This window comes from Phalaenopsis equestris, unplaced genomic scaffold (genome assembly GCF_001263595.1).
Source record: "Phalaenopsis equestris unplaced genomic scaffold, ASM126359v1 Scaffold000251, whole genome shotgun sequence".
Classification (NCBI taxonomy): domain Eukaryota; kingdom Viridiplantae; phylum Streptophyta; class Magnoliopsida; order Asparagales; family Orchidaceae; genus Phalaenopsis; species Phalaenopsis equestris.
Genome location: NW_018164693.1, coordinates 2,544,236 through 2,561,125, shown reverse-complemented (window position 1 = coordinate 2,561,125; position 16,890 = coordinate 2,544,236). Strand labels below are relative to the sequence as shown.

The following is a 16,890-nucleotide window of genomic DNA, read 5'->3' as shown; positions in this document are numbered from 1 at the left end:
GCAGTCTCCTCTGCGGCAGGCCGCTATTCAAACTGAACGAGGAACACGGTCGGTAAATTGTGGCCCACCTTCGTTTTCATCGCGTTATATTCTTTTTACGCTCGTGCCCTCAACTCAATCCTAAACGCAAGAGAAGCTTCCCCTTTCCTGAATATGCTCAACTCCCGAATCTCGCAATTTTGTTGATCCCCACTCCCTCATGCCGCCACTTCCCTGAGCCATGTTGCCTTCTCTGGTCGCCACTCCCCCGATCCTTATCGTCTTCTCCTCACCGCTGGTAGGTTTTATGGTATGTGGCTCCCCTTTTCGGGTATAAATGCCCCTTCGATTTCGGGTTGTTGTTGTCTCGATTGGTTTATGCATTTCTTTGGGGCTATGAGGCTTGCTCTACCCCAACTGTTCGTTGCATTTCTTTGATATCGAAGCTTTTAAGGCAAGGCACAGGTTTTTGTGCTTTAATATCAGGATTGATGAATGCCAATTTATTGGTGGAAATCCTTACTTGTCTTCTTCCAATTTCGTTTAATTAAAAAAAAGGAACAAACAAGGAAGCTTAGATAGGGTTGTGCGTGAAAGCCAAGAAAAATCTACGTTTTTTTTTTTAATGTTATTTTTGTGGAATTATTGTTTTTCTTATGGAATAGAAAAAAGGAGAAGACAGGATTATTTTGGCTAGAAAAAAGCATCAGAGGTATGCCGATATTGCTCATAAAACTATATGTATACATATGATATTGGGCTTCCTTCCTTTAATTAGCCATCTGCTTTCAATAGGCATCAGTTAAGATGGGATTTTGAGCCTGTTTCAATGAAGATTGATGAAGTGTGATACATGCATATATTCGGTTAAGAGTGTCTGAAAGATTTACATACAAACTAGACAATTTTCTTTTCTTATGTATATGTAAATACATAACCTGTATTGATGATTTCTTTTGTTAACATAAAATTTAGGTGTTAGGTATGCAAATTTTTATGAAGAACTGGATAATAAGAATGTAAAGGCATGTTGAAATCCTTTAGTAACCTTATATTTGTGAAAAAAAATTTAAAATTTATGTTGGTCGACTTTATGCAAATCTAAAATCTATGTAAATTGGCTTTATGCAAATTTGGAATTCATAGAAGTTGGTTTTAGAAACAATGACAGAATGATCATTTTTTCAGAAACAGCTGTCCCACAACTGTTCTCACACAGCTGCAACAAATAGACAGTCAACTTCCCCGTAGCAATTTCCTGGGACAGCACAGCTGCAGCTGCGTCAAACAAAGCCTAAATGTGAGAGTTGAGTGCAAACATAAAAGTATGATCATGCTATAATATGAAAGCATACGTCCCATATGATCATGGTTAACGAGTTGGCTTTCATTTTTACAGAGTTTATAATCAATAAATTAGAATGTCCAATAAAATCTGCAAAATTATTTATTGTTTGAATTATTTAGCTTGTTTAAATACTTCTTCACTTATTATAAAAAATTTCAAGTACAAATCAAGTTCAAACATTGAAAAAGTTAAACAAGTCAAGCTTGAATAATATATTAAAGCTCGACACAAACAAAAACCGTACGTGAACAACTTATAATTATATCAGGCCAAGTCCGAACAATGATATACCCGGCTTGACTCAGCTCGATTACAGCCCTAGTGCAGGATCATTTGTGGTGCGATATGGTGCCCATATATGTCTGCACACTTTATTGGGGAGACTGTGGCAATTCGACCATAAGACTAAGCACGATGGGTTAAGGAACATCTACTCCTTTACCAAGGATAGTAAGTGCATCATCCTTCAAGCTTCTAATGAGTCCAAGATCATATGTGCCCTTACCAGCAGAGAAACGTCGATGTAGAGATACGTCGGAGAGAACAATCTTGGTGACGATAGAGAATGATAGGACAAAGATGTTGATTCCAAACACAAGACATTCACAAAAGAGTATTTTAGGACATCGCGATAGATATCTTATCGCCATGTATGCCACATTCAAAGAGATTGGAACTACTATAGCCTCAAATCGGGTTGAGCCAATCTTGGGTTGTTTTTGGAGAGTTCGTTTTTACACAGTTTATAATTGGTAGATTAGAATGCGCAATTAGATCGATAAAATTATTTGTTGAATTTTTTAGATGAAAATTTAGATACTTGTTTGAATTATTTAGGTCGTTTAATACTCATTCACTTATTATTAAAAATTCAAATACAAATCAAGTTCAAACATTGAAAAAGTTAAACAAGTCAAACTTGAATAATATATTAAAGCTCGACACAAGCAAAAGTAGTGCATGAACAACTAACAGTTATATCAAGCCAAGTCTGAAAAAATGATATACGCGGCTCGACCAGCTCGATTACAGCCCTAGCTGCATGATCAAGTGTGGTGCAATATGGTGCCCATATAAGCCTACCACACTTTATTGAGAAGACCTTGGCAATTCAACCAAAAAACTAAGCACGATGAGTTAAGGAACATCTACTCTGTCACCATAGATAGTAAGTGAATCGTCCTTCAACCTTCTAACGAGTCCAAGAACATAGGCGCCCGTACCAGCAGAGAAATTTTGGTGTAGAGAAATGTCGATGTGATCAAGCTTGGTGACGATATATGATGATAGAACACAGATGCAGATTCCAAACACAGGACAGTCATGAAAGAGTATTTTAGGACATCATGATAGATATCTTACCACCATGGATGCTACCATTAAGATAGATTCAAACAACTGTAACCTCAGACCGAGTTGAACCAATCTTGGGTCATTTTTGGAGAGTTAGGCGGAATGCACTTCACACCAAATCCCGGTTCAGCTCGGTAAAGTAAACACACAAGTAGAGGAAAACCCCTCAAGGCTTCAGGGACAGTGAAGTAGCTACTGGGATACAGGTGCTTCTCGGACCGCAATCAAGGTCTCTCAACACCATAAAATCACATTAACTACACTACTTTCAACGTGCTGACAGATGCTTTGACAAATGAGATTGAAGCTCTTCCAACCTCAATAAACTGATGTCGGTCTCATCGGGAGGGGAGGGACGGGGAGGGGCCGGGGGGGTTTTGAACCAGTCGGATCCGCATGTGATCGACCCACGGCTTGTTTCAGCATGTGATCGACCCTAGGCTTGGGTTAGGGTTGTTGCCAAAGGTCCCCCTCCTAGTTATATATTATAATAAAGATTTTCTTTGTTTAGGGTTAGTTTTTTCTGTCAAGACGATCACCTGCGTCACCAGTTTTCCACCTTAGGGTTGTGTCCAAGGATGAGTTGTGATCTGCCTATATCTCGCTCCAAAATGGTGATTATCCTTGACTTTCTCATGCTCCACAACCTTCCCTCACTAGCATTCCCTTGTTGTAGATCACCGAAAATAATCCTATGGTTGTTTTCCTACGGATCTACCTACCTCCACCGAGCTGCCAAACAAACCCCCCACCCCTCCTGTCATTATTAGTCCCTCCTACAACCATCCGCCAACTCCACTTCTCCGACTGCAACCAATTGTCGTTCCCACTTGCCCCTCCTACAACCATCCACAGTCACGTAGAACTTTGCCTACTTGCTGCCAAAATCCCCTCCCACCCTCTACTGTTGATTGTCGCACATCCACTCAACCGACCAACCAATCTTTTGTCCTACCACCTGTTGTGTGTTGTCGCACCGTCCCATAGCCAGCCAACTTGCTGCAACCCACCATATTGCCCTAGGGTGTCACTTGTATTTTATGTCATTTTGTTTTAGTTTTAAGAGTTTTTGTTGTAACTCTGAATTTTAGCAATAATATTGTCATTCTTATTATGGTTTGGGTTAACTCAAGCATCACACTAGGGCAAAATAAGAGGAAAGAGGGGAGCTTGGTGAAGACTCAAAGGCAAAGAAGACGAATTCAAGTTGAAAATAGAATATTAGGCAAAGCACAACCAAAGACGAAAGAAAAGAATGATCATAGCAACAAAGAAGTGAAAAAGAAAATCACCAAAGGTGAGATAAAAAGGAGAGACCTAAAAACTCTATGATCGAGAGATAAACAATAAGAAGATGAACGCTCAACAAAAAATGCCCATAAGGTCACACACTCGAAAAAGAGTGACCGATTGAGCACCAATGCAAAAGTTGGGCACATGATAGAGAGGCGCCAAAATGAACAATGATCACGTCAAACTGGCCCACAAGTAGCTCTCAATTTATGATTATCATGTTTAAAACAAAAAGTTTCTGACATATCATGTCATCTAAAATAGTTTGACAAATGTTAATAAAACACATATAGAGAGAAAAAGTTCCGCCAAGGTGAGTCTCAACAACAGCTAAAATGAGATCCAAATTCTCAGTATTAGAAAGTTGGTATAATACAATCTAATTTTAAATAGTGATGCCATTAATAATTGTCATGTTAGATTATGCCCAAACCTTATCAGTGGATATTATGAGCGATAACTTAGATGATGATAAAAAAAAGGTATGCGTCAAAGTCTATACAAACAACATATGGCACTTCTAAGATTCTGATTAATTTGAATAAGAAATAAAATAAAATTAAATCAAACAAATCAATGAACTGGCATGTGGTAGTAAATGTTTTGACACTTCAAAATATACTTAACTTTTTCGTAGACATTTATGTTTGTTAATTATAATTATGTTTTACTTACATACTTATCAAAATATATTTTAATTTAAATTTACAACACTAAGCTAGCCAAGTCAATGATTAGTGAAAATCTTGTTAATATATAAAGGTAGCATTTATATTAGTTTCATTCTTGTATGTTGAAACTTATATTATAATTGTTTATCCCATTAAACTTATAGCTCATTAGATATTATGTTGGTGTTATTTCAGGCAATGAAAAGAAGGCAATAGTCAAGTGACTAGTTTTATCACATAACTCGAAGTTTGGATGTATTATAGAAGAAGAATATAGATGATATCAAATAAAAGTTTTGTTATGTTATAATTATTGATTTCACTAAAAGCTATGCAATCCATGAATATTATGAGATATATATTGGATTATAAAAGTGTACAATCTAATCATATTGATTTTCTACTCTTTCAATCCTAATTATTATAATTCATGATGGACGTTGGAGAAAAATGTATATAATTGGGTTGTCCGTTCCTATTATATCTTGTTCTTAATCAAGAACAACCAAAATGAGAAGTGACACAATTTTATCGCACATTCATTCTAGCACTCTATTTAATTGCATAACAAGGATATCAATAACCTTTTACAGCATAAAATTCAAATTTATATATCAATTTCAACTTGTGCCACTTTATAAAATTTACTTCTAAACATTTATGCACAAAACAATTAAAGAACTTCCGCATATTTACCTTCTAACCTTAAATCTAAAAATTAAAACCTCAAATATATCTCAAATTTTTCATATAATAGATCAAGAATACTTAAACATATTCTACAAATTGATCGCATTATATTGTACTAATAGTAAAAGCGAGTTCATGTGCTTCTATGAAATAAAGTAAAGATTCCTAAATTGCAATTTTCCCTTCTATTTCATACCCACTATGAACCTTCTCATAAACCCCCATTAAAATCATTGTACTTGATTAAGTCGCCCAAATAATATTATTCCTTCCTTAAACACACATACTACTTAACAAAAATCTTCATAAAATTAAGTATTTATATGATATTTTAATCCAATTTCAAGGAAAATAAACATCTACCACATTTACAAGTCAGTATCGGCAGTTAACATTACAACAACCACCTTATCGCTAACCTTCTTCACCTCAATTTTCTTCAACTCTCTATGCACAACTATCAAGATCTCATTTCTACACTAACATTTCCAACATTTAGTAATTTATAAACTTATAAGGGTGAAGCTCTAACTCAATTTGTGGAGAAACAGAGATTGCCACTGCTACTTTAGTGCGTAGCTAGAGGATTACGATCTTGTTTGAGGGCGCTTTGACTTACGGAAAAGACCGTTTAAATGCTCTAGCCGAAGAAGCTCTATTATAACATTCTGATTTGTTAAGATAAAATGATTGTTTGAATAAAAAAATATATGTGTTTTATAACACTTAATTATCACGTTTAAGAATAATTTCAATATTTCACGTTATTAAATGCAGAACGTCGAGTAAAAATTCATGGCATCTTTGCGTCCAAAATTTCCCCAGATTCGGTGTTACAGTGGACGAAACATTGAGAGAGTGCTCATCCAAACACTCGCTGACGGTTGCCTCCGCTTCCGCCACACTGCAATGGAGTGAAGAAGTCCTCTCAAACGAGGCCTAACGCTAGTTATGAGGGTAAGAAAGGCGTGAGGGAAATTTCTCTTTCTATGGTGGTTTAATCAATCAGGAAGTTTCATAGTTCTTTTACTCTACTTCCTTTTGGTAACAATTTGTCCCGATAAGAAGTTCCATAGTACTTCCTTTACTTTGCTTCCTTTTGGTAAAAGAATATCCCAATTAGATTAACAGTTACATTTTTTTTCTTTTAAACAGTAACTGTTAAAATTATTTGCGTCCTAGTCATGTGGCTAAGAACAGTAGAAATGACATCTTTTGTTATGGATGTAAGAAAGATGGGGCAAGAAGTTCTTGTCCTTCTTGATTCATGGATAAAAAATGTAGGATTGTTAAGTGGATGAGGATAAAAACTCACCGCAAACCTTTTGTTTCCTTAATGTTTTATATATAGGAAATAGATGTGAAATGCTTAATAAATTAAAATGATATTGGAAGGAAGACGTGTTCCCCAATGTCACGTTATAAAGCAAGAGTTGTTTTTATGAAATTCAAATCTTCTTAAATTCATGATCCTTTGGTCAGAAGCAAATGTAGGAAAGTTCAGGAAGTTGCATCGACAGTCCATAAAAGGATGAAAAAATTAGATCTACTCCCCAAGTAAAAGAGGTGTTAATGTTTGGCTTGTTCCAAGAGGTCATTACTTCAAAGTTTAGCAAACTCGTTAGCATGGATAAACATAACCCATTCATGAAGACATTTTTTGGAGGCAACAATTCTAAATTTCTAATACAATGTCCAGTCCTTAATAGCATTACTAAACTTCGGAAGTTAGATTATAATGACTTCGACTACAAATTCAGAGTTATAATAAAATGAAAAACAAGTAACATTCAGATGGAAGAAAGACAACAACAAAACCTTAATCCCACTATGTGGGGTCGGCTACATGAATCTTTTTTCTCTATTGTGTCCTATTTAGTGTCATATTTTTATTTAGTTCTAGTAAATTAAGATTATTTTTAATACAATAAGCCCAAGTCTTTCTAGGTCTACCTCTGCCTTTCATAACATAAGTCGAATCTAAAACATCTACTCTCCTAATCGGATCATCAGATGGTCGATGTTTAATGTGACCAAACCATCTAAGACGACTTTCTCTAATTTTGTCCGCCACAGTTAAAGGCCAACATTCAGAGTCATAGAGCATTGCAGGTCTCACCACCATCTTATAAAATTTTCCTTTCAGTCTTAGCGGTACTTTTCTATCACACAAAAGGCCCGAAGCATTCCTCCACTTCAACCAATCAACTTGAATTCCACTATTAACATCCCTATCTATACACCATCGCTTTGAACAACGGACCCAAGATATCTAAATCGTTCACACCTTTTAATAATTTGATCACCCAAAGTCACACTTCTGTCACTAGAGCTATTACTACTAAAATTACATTCCATGTATTCAGTTTTTTAGTTCTACTTAAATGAAGGGCCTTTAGACTCCAATGTAGACCTCCATAATTCAAGTTTTTCCTGGGCTTCTTCTCCCGTTTTATCCACAAGAAGGATATCATCAGCAAAAAGCACACACCAAGGTACATCCTCCTGTAGATGTCCCATTAAGACCATCCATAACTAAAGCAAAAGATATGGGCTTACTAAACTCTTTAATATATTTTAAAGAGTTTATGCTAAACGTAAGAAAAAAGAAAGTAGGATAAAAAGAAAAATATGCTAAATGTAGGAAAAAATCATGATGCCTATGAACACAGATCTTAAAGTAATTAATTATATGTTTACATCACCTACTGCAGGTGTCAATCATAAAAAGGAAGCCGTCGTTAATGGAAATTTGTATGGAAATAAATAAAGCGATGAATGAACTGAAACAAGCCAAGCGCTACCTTAATCAACCTTGATCACTTGCTTCCTAAACACCTTCAAGCCGAGCAATAACATGATCCAAGTTTTATAATATTAGTCAAGATTATTTACAAGTTTTATTATCAAGCATGAGCCATAATCAATCATTAATTGAGCCCAAATAAATATATGTTTGATGTTAATGATTTAAACACTTAGTATTAAAACTATGAATAATTAAAATTATAAATTTTAATCAAAATTATCATAATTAACCAGCTATATTTAACTTGTTTGGCAACCTTCAAATAACAGTAAGAAAAAGTGTTAATCTATATATCTAGCCATTGGTTTGATCTTTTCATCTAATTCATAATTCTAATAAAATAAATAATTTTTTAAGTGCATAGAATATTTAAAAAATAATAATTTAACAAAAAAATAAATCATCAAATAAGTAATAATAAGCATCATTGAATAAGTATTTTATTCAATCCTAAGCAAACTATTTGTTAAACAGCATGGGCTTGTTCACAAATATTAATGAACAAGTAGATCAATGTTCGAGTTTTTCAATTGGTATGATGACCTTTTAAATTGTATTACAACCTATGTAATTACTTAAATAAATGGATTTTAAGCAAAAATTATAAATGAGCATCGAGTTGTTTATAAAATGCATCAGCTCGCCTATAGCTCCAACAATAAAGGAGATTTAATTTACACAATTCAAATTTAAATTCATACGACAATTTACTTCATTAAAAATACAAAAAAAAGGTAAAATTATAAGCCAAACAAGAATGGAAATAAGAATGATAGTATTATTGATCCTCTAAGTCAAGCGTAAGCCCTTAGTATTTTTAACTAGCAAAAAAAATTAATTTGAAAGGGCCTGATGAAAAAAATAAGGAGATAATTATAAAGACATTAAGTGCAACAAAAATCCATTTGTGAGTGAAGAAATTATGTAAGTTAATTAAATCTTGGTGAAACCAAAATTATGGTTGGCTTTAAAGATGCATCACCAAAACCATCTCCTCATTCATGAGTGAAGAAAAAACTATTCATTTATTTTAGGGAAGCCTATTTTCCAAATTATCATCCCCAAAATCGTGGTAAAGTCATGTCTGATCATTGCTTTGAAAGAGTTGCTAATTCTATAATAGCCAAACTCAACTGCAAATTTTCAGTTTGAAAATTATTGGTGAATATAGAGGACCTTCAAAAGTCAATAACCAATTTGTGGACTTGGTTTTTGTGAAAGGTCAAAAGAATCGTCACAAAGCTAAGTCTTTTAGGCAAATGGTTGTGATATGAAGTAAAGAGACTTCAAATGTTTCTGATAAGGAGAACATTGATGTTCTGAACAATAACATTCTTACTAATATGAATCTCATTAAAATCCATTGCCACCAAAAGTTTCAAGTCAATTGGAATTTAGAAAAATATATTAACACATTATATTTTCATAGGATGGTTAATGGAAGAAGAAAGTTCAATTTTATTCATCAAGCCAAGTTTGTGAAGCTTATACATCACTAGAATGACATTTTTACAGCTTTTATAGATTTCACAAATCTATTCCACAAAAGTATTTGCTCTATGTTCTCAAAAGACTTTAATAAATTTTATCCTCGCAATGATGCTTTGTTGTTGAAAGATTTAAATTCCCAACTCAGCATTAAAGAAATTAAGGTGGCAATTTTCACTCTAGGGTTTAACAGATCTCTAGCTCATGAAGACTTTCCCATCAAATTCTTTGATGTTATGTGGGAGATGGTAAACTATTATTTGTTGCTTATGTTTAATGATCTACACATTGATAAGACTACTATTCAAAGAATGTGCTCAAAATACCTTCATCTCACTCCTATGAACGATACTCAAACAGAATGTTTTCCATAGCTTAAAATTACTTTAGCTAAAATGGAATTTATAGATCCTTTTCTACTTTATGATGTGAGGATCGATGGGTCACGTTAAAGAGGGAAGGGAATCCACTTCTCAAATCTACTAATAACAGACCAAGTATATGCATCACATATCATTACTTTTGTTTCATTCTAATATGTCAATCTATGAAGTTACAATTTCTATTAAATTATGACATGCTAAACAATATTGATAGTTTGGCTAGTAAGAAGATCTATAAGTTTATATGTGGATGGTAACTATGTATAAGACTATAAGTTAAACATTGGTCATCATAATGTAAACTTAATAGATTCTAAAACAAAATGTAATTAGGACAACAAAATAGATTGTTTAGATTATTTTATGTATTGTGAATAATCTGTTTAATTGTGGCACAAGATTAGTAGCTCTGAAATTACGTGTAGTTGATAATAAATATTATAAACTAAACTAACTAATATGATGTATATATATTTATGATATAAGTCGCAAATTTTTTCACTGCATGTTAATAGAAAATTTAAGTTACCACGTGAATACCAAAAAACATTTGAGATTGAGCCAAAATATGTGTTTTTTTATTATTATTATGGTGAACCTTCACTCAGATTATTGGATGCATGTAATTACTTCAATGACATCGGTATGGTTATGCATATGTTTTCCTTAAATATAGGGTTATCCAAATGCCAAATATTTAGTTTCTAACTATTGCATTATGGTTATTCACCCTATTGAGTTGAAAAATCATTCCATAATTTCATTTTTAGATTTAACCGAGTAATCAAGTTGTGATCACTTTAAGGATCGAGTCTATGGTAGCTATTATTAGCAAGTGGGAGAGACTGTTGTTTTAAACAACCAAGTTACATAATGACCGTTAACTTTTTAGTTTTATGGTTGTTATAGTTAGTTCTATAAGATTTTCAACTTGATGGACAGAGTGTTTTGGTAGATACCTTTGTATATATTACTGTTGAACAAGTTATAGTAATTGTTGAAATTTGAACCAATCACCTAGTCCAATCCTAAAAGCACTAAAATTTTCAAAGCTGGTAAGGCGGGCTCTGATATCAGATTCATAAATTATGAATTCTACTTAATAATAATCATCAAAATCCAAACATACATTATATTCTAAATAACAGGCTTCAAGGTGGTTTTAAGACCAATTATCGGTCGGCATCCATTTATTATATAAGATTTCTCAATAAGATTTGAAATAAAGCAAATGAAACCATGCCTCCAAATAATCAATCAGTCAAAAAGTTGTCTCCATGGCAAGAAGACCAATAAGATAATCTTATTTAACCTTTTTCCTACGTCCATCTCAACTTCCAGTAAAACGATAGCAAAACCTAGCGTTGAAAAAACAACAAACAAGAACAGTTATCATCAAAACCCACACTACAAAAATTACATCAAATCGCCAAAAATTAAGCGCAAAACAAACACCCATAATAAAATTTCCTCCGACCTTCTTCAAATTACAGCCCCTAAACCACTCTCCCCCTCCCTCATCTCAACTACTCCATCCACGACCACAAACAAGGCCCCAAGCAAATCCAAGAAACCCTAGCACAGCAACCGACACCCACACACAAGGCTTGCCAAAACCCTAACCACAGCGCCAAAAAATACAGATAAAATGAAGCAAGGAAACACAATATTCCACCAAGAATCATGAAAACAAGATTCAATCAAAGCAGGAACAAGAAATCGAACCTTCTTACGCCACCCCTCCGGCGCAGGAAGCTCCACAGAAACCACCTCTGAGTCGCCCTTCTCCGCGCTCGCCATCGCCTCTCTCTCTCTCTCCACTTCCTCTGCCCTCAAGAACTTCACTGCCCTCAGTTCCCGCTCTCGGATGGGAATGAATTTGGTGCGAACGGATGAGGAATAAATTTGGAAATATATAATTAATTAAGACTTTTCTAAATTATAAATTAATTCTAATAGATTTTTTCGCCGTATCCCACTAAACGGCGTTGAAGGGAAGTGCTCCCATATTCCGGTCCGTGTTAAAATCCATTAAGCCGGTTCATACGGACCGGACCGCTCGGGCTGGAGCGTTCGTGGCTGTCGGCTTGCGGGATCAAAATGAACCGTCGGCCTTGGGTAGCCGGCTTGGTGGTTGTGGGCTGAACGTGAACCGTTAGATTTAACGGCGGATTGACGAGGGAAGATGGGGCTCATTTGGCCGTGGGGTGACACGTGCGTTTATGTAACCGAGTTTGCTAAATTTGGGGTGGGAATTTATATAAATACCAAAACAATTTTATGTATTTACATATCTATCACCTAAAGCTTGATATTTATATTTTTACCACTTTTATGTATTTTATTTTTAAAAATTAATAAAAATCATATTTATTTTGTAATTGTATAATGTAAACATGAAAGTTTAGTCATTTCAAATTAGTTTAAACACTAGTAATACAAACAATAAGTGTAATTCGAAAGCTAGATTTTTGTTTTAGAATGCATCTAAAAATTTTAATTTTAAGAAAAAATTTAAGATGAGTTAATTGATTTTTTAATGTTTTCAATTCTTCTCTGAATTGGTTTGATCAGTGATAAGTTCCTTCACGAGATTCTCCTATTGTAACTGGCAATAGGGGACTAATACCTCTTATTATCTTCTAAGATTAGCAAGCATTGAAATTTCATATTATCATTAAGTTTTCTTAATTCTATAAAAACTCTAAAAATCTTCATTCCCCATAAATACTAGAAATGAAAGGTAATATTCATATTCCACTAAAAGCATATGATTTAGCTAAGATGTGTTTCTAGTCTTTTTCTGATAGTCCTAGATTTTAGAATGTTTTGACAAATCAAAAAGCCAAAGTGTGAACTATGAATTAAAGATTAAAATATCAACAAATTCGTTCGCATGAACAAGAATCTAATATGGATTCACGTATACTTTTAAAACCAAACAAAGAAGTAAGGATTTAAGTAGTATGCATGAGTGGAAACACGAGCATGCGATCATTGAAAATCTAACCAAGTTTTATAAAGAAAATAAGATTTGAAAAAGAAATTGGAAATAAATAATTGCTACTAAGTATTTGCTTGGCCCAACTTGATCTTCTCCTTTACTTATCATTCACATTCACTCTTACCATAAAGAAATCAAAACTTAGGCTAATAAATGAGAACATACTAGTGTCAAAAGCTTCCCCCCATTCTCCTAAGTATTTATTTTATATAATTTATGGCCAATCAATTGTTGAACTGCCAAAACGAGGTATGTTGATAACGAGTGTTGAGGAGTTGCTAGGTAGCGCTGTGATGCTTAATTGAGGTGTTGGAGCGTTGCTCTCTAGCGTCACCTTTCGCGTCTCTCGGATCTGAATATAGGGTTCGAGCATTGTGATGTTGCTTTTATGGGGGCTAGGGCTTTGTTGGATGCAGCATTAGGTGCTTGGTTTAGGCAATGAATCATCTTGCTCTCAGAATTTTGACTCCAACAATCCCCTTTAGGCGTCAAAGTGTTGCTTCTATAGTGTAGTGGTGCTATCTTGCTAGTGCCAAGGCGCTATGTATGGGGGTTGGGGCGCCAAATCAAAAGTTGCAATTGTCCTCCAAATAATATGTTTTACATGTATATTGCATATATAGATAAAATATATCATAAAAATGCATAAAATGGCATAATATATGAAAAAAAGACTATTATTACATCATATTTAACTCTTATCATTGCTTGATCTTTACTTTATAATTCTACATTCTCTGCTAAGAGAGAAATATGCCACAATGCAACTAAAATTATTAGTGGATTACTAGTGTATCAATATGCGTGTTGTTTATATGTTATTTTTATTTATGTACTTTTATGCTTTTCATGGTATTTACATTTATATATGCAATGTATTGGTGATCAAGCAACCTAAGAAGCAGAGGAGATAAAACAAACTCAAAATGAAATGAACCAAGTTGAACTGAGCAAAATAGGTGCCTAGGCACCTACCTTGGATGCCTAGGAGTCAGTCCTGAGTGCCTAAGAAAGTACTGGGGGCTTAGGTGCTCAAAGACTAGTAGGGCTGTCAAAATGGCTCGTTGTTCTGGCTCGTTGGCTCGTTGTTCGAGAACAGCTCGTGTTCGGCTCATTAAGAAGCTCGTGTTTGGCTCGTTCGCTAAGTTAACGAGTCGAACACGAACAGCATGAACAAATATTTATTTGTTCGTGTTCGGCTCGTTGTGACTCGAAATACTACTAATCAATTATATATATATATATATATATATTTGATGAGTAGTATTTTTAACAAAATTAATTGACTACAAGGCTACAAAGATTTATAATCAATTAAAATTATTAATTAAGAAAATAGAATAAAAATTACTAAATTAGATTCAAATGATGTTTTAAATCTTGCCCCAATGCTTAACATCTTATGGCTACTGATTAGAGTTGTCAAAACGACACTTTGTTTGTGAACGGCTCATTAAAAGTATTAATTGATAAAATATAATAAAAATTATTAAATTAAATTAAAATGATGTTTTAAATCTTGACCCAATGCTTAACATCTTATGGCTAATGATTAGAGTTGTCAAAACGATTCTTTGTTCGTGAACGGCTTGTGTTCGGATTGCTAAGCAAACGAGTCAAATATGAACACACTTTTTGAGCTTGAAATATAAACGAGCAGAACACGAGCTATTCCTGGGCTCGCTCGTGTTTGGCTGGTTTACACCCCTAGGTGCTAGTTTCGGGCGCCTGAGCAGCCGGAGATGCGGGATTACGGTTTGACAACTCAAATTATGATGTTTTGTGAAGGGAATGATAAATATGCATCAGCTGAAACATTTGGTGAGATTTGGTCATTATAGAGTGTTATAAAACTTGATGATAGAGATTAGAGATAGGAGTTTGAGGAGAATATTCGCCGCATTCAACACCTTCGTCGGATAGATCCTAGAAGAGTGTGAGTGTGTGAGAGAGTTCTCATGAGTGAGAACAAGTGTGTGTGCTTGTAATTATTTATACTCAAAGTGGGTGGAAACTCAGAAATCTTCTTGTCAATTCTTGTAACATCAGTGAAGAACATCAATGCGGTTGTTTTAACTTTTTTAATACTGAATTTATAATGAAATCTTTGTCGTGTTCATCTGTAATGAGTAAAACTTAAATTTCTTTCTCCCTTGAATTTAATTCTATGCAAATTAGTATCGCATTTATTATGTAATTATGTGTAATTTGATCATAAATTGATAATTAACCTTTCGCACATAATTTACTTCTTATGTTAAAATGGATTGTGATCTAATACTATGGGAGCAGACTAGTATAACCAATTGGTTAACCTACACTACTCTAAGAGAATAAAATTAATGATGTTATAATAGTATACTCATGTAGAGAAATTTTCAAACACTGAGATTTTTACATGATTATGGACTAACTGTAATATGAAATCTTAATTTTCTTACTAGCTTCAAGAGGGACTAAGGAAAATTATTCTTTTTAATTATCAACTTCATTCTATCTAATTTACATACGACCAATTTAAGGGAGGTTTTATATCACTTATTAAATTTCAAAACTAGATACAGGTTTTATTTTTTTACAAAAAATTAGGATTAGAAATTTTAAAAACACCAAGTTTTGAAACTTCGGGCTAAACTCAAAACCAATATATAACAACTTTTTTAGACTTTGGGAGTTTACTCATTCATTGTTGGATCTATAAATGGACTCAGATTCATATATTATTTGGTTAGCATGTATATGTTGACCTCACTTTTGGTTGAGGTCTAGAAATTTCTTTAGTAGCCTAGGTCTAGCCATAGGACTTTCCTACTGACTAGTCTGAGAAAACTAGAAAATGTACTCTTACCATTAGAAACTCAAAAACTCTTTTCTTTACTCAATTTGAAGTTTCACATATTGGTCATAACCTCTAGCACTTAGTAGGTAAGATCATTATGAGGGAACTCAAGGAGAGTTCCTATAGGGCTACTTGACCTTAAGATTGACCCTGGGTGTTGATTTGGAGCTAAGGTACACCATACCCTCACCATACTCTGGCTAAGACCAATACATGGGGACCCAAAATGGAGATTTCATTGATCCATGGTTCATTTAGAATGGATATTTATCCAATCCTATTTGAAATGTCTAACTTGGTCTTTTGCCCCTAGGCACCTCCAAATTACCTACTGCCCTTTGGACCCAAATTTGGCAAAAATTCTCAAATTTTGCCAAAATACCCAAAACTAATCAAAACTCATTCCAAACACTTTGAATACATTCAAATTTTCCAAAACTGACAAAAATTTCTAAAAATGGCCAAATTACCAAAATGCCCCTCCATGACCCAAAAATCAAAAAATTCCAAAAATTCCCAATAAATCCAAAATATTCCCAATTTCATTTTGTCCAACTACACCATGGTCCAATTTGGTCAATTTGACCATCTTTGACCAAAACCATCAATTTGGCCCTTAAAGGCTTAATTTAAGTCTAAAAACAAAACCCATCCAAATCTATCCAAATTGACTATCAAATCAACTTCAAAACAATTTTCATCCTTCATGAAAGTTGTTCATCATGATGTTTTACACCAAACACAACTATCAATTTGGACTTAGCCCATGGCTAGCCCAAGTTTGACCCAAACTTAGCCCAACATGCTTAAAATGGGTCAAAAATCAAAAATCCACCAAATTGGTTAACCAATTGACCTCAAAATGACTTTCACCCTTCATGAAAGTTGTTCCTCATGGTCTCCTACACCAAATACCATAGTTAATTGGGCCAATTGACATGCCTAACCTAATCCAAACACAAGATTTGGTCATATGCACCTTCTTGGACTTATGGCCAAATCCAAACCAATTGAGCTTGGTATGGTCAAATGA

The 16,890-nt window shown here is 34.1% G+C and overlaps 1 protein-coding gene across 3 annotated transcripts in view; it reads right to left on the bottom strand.

Annotated features, from left to right (window-relative positions):
* Window positions 1-11,914, bottom strand: part of LOC110024233 (methyl-CpG-binding domain-containing protein 11-like) — a 52,725-nt gene extending 40,811 nt beyond the window's left edge. For all 3 annotated transcript variants that reach the window (XM_020724080.1, XM_020724081.1, XM_020724082.1), the window contains exon 1: window positions 11,740-11,914. In XM_020724080.1, the coding sequence (XP_020579739.1) occupies window positions 11,740-11,814 (75 nt within the window). In that variant the 5' untranslated portion in view covers window positions 11,815-11,914. The remainder of the gene's footprint in view (window positions 1-11,739) is intronic.
* Between the last annotated feature and the right edge of the window lie 4,976 nt (window positions 11,915-16,890).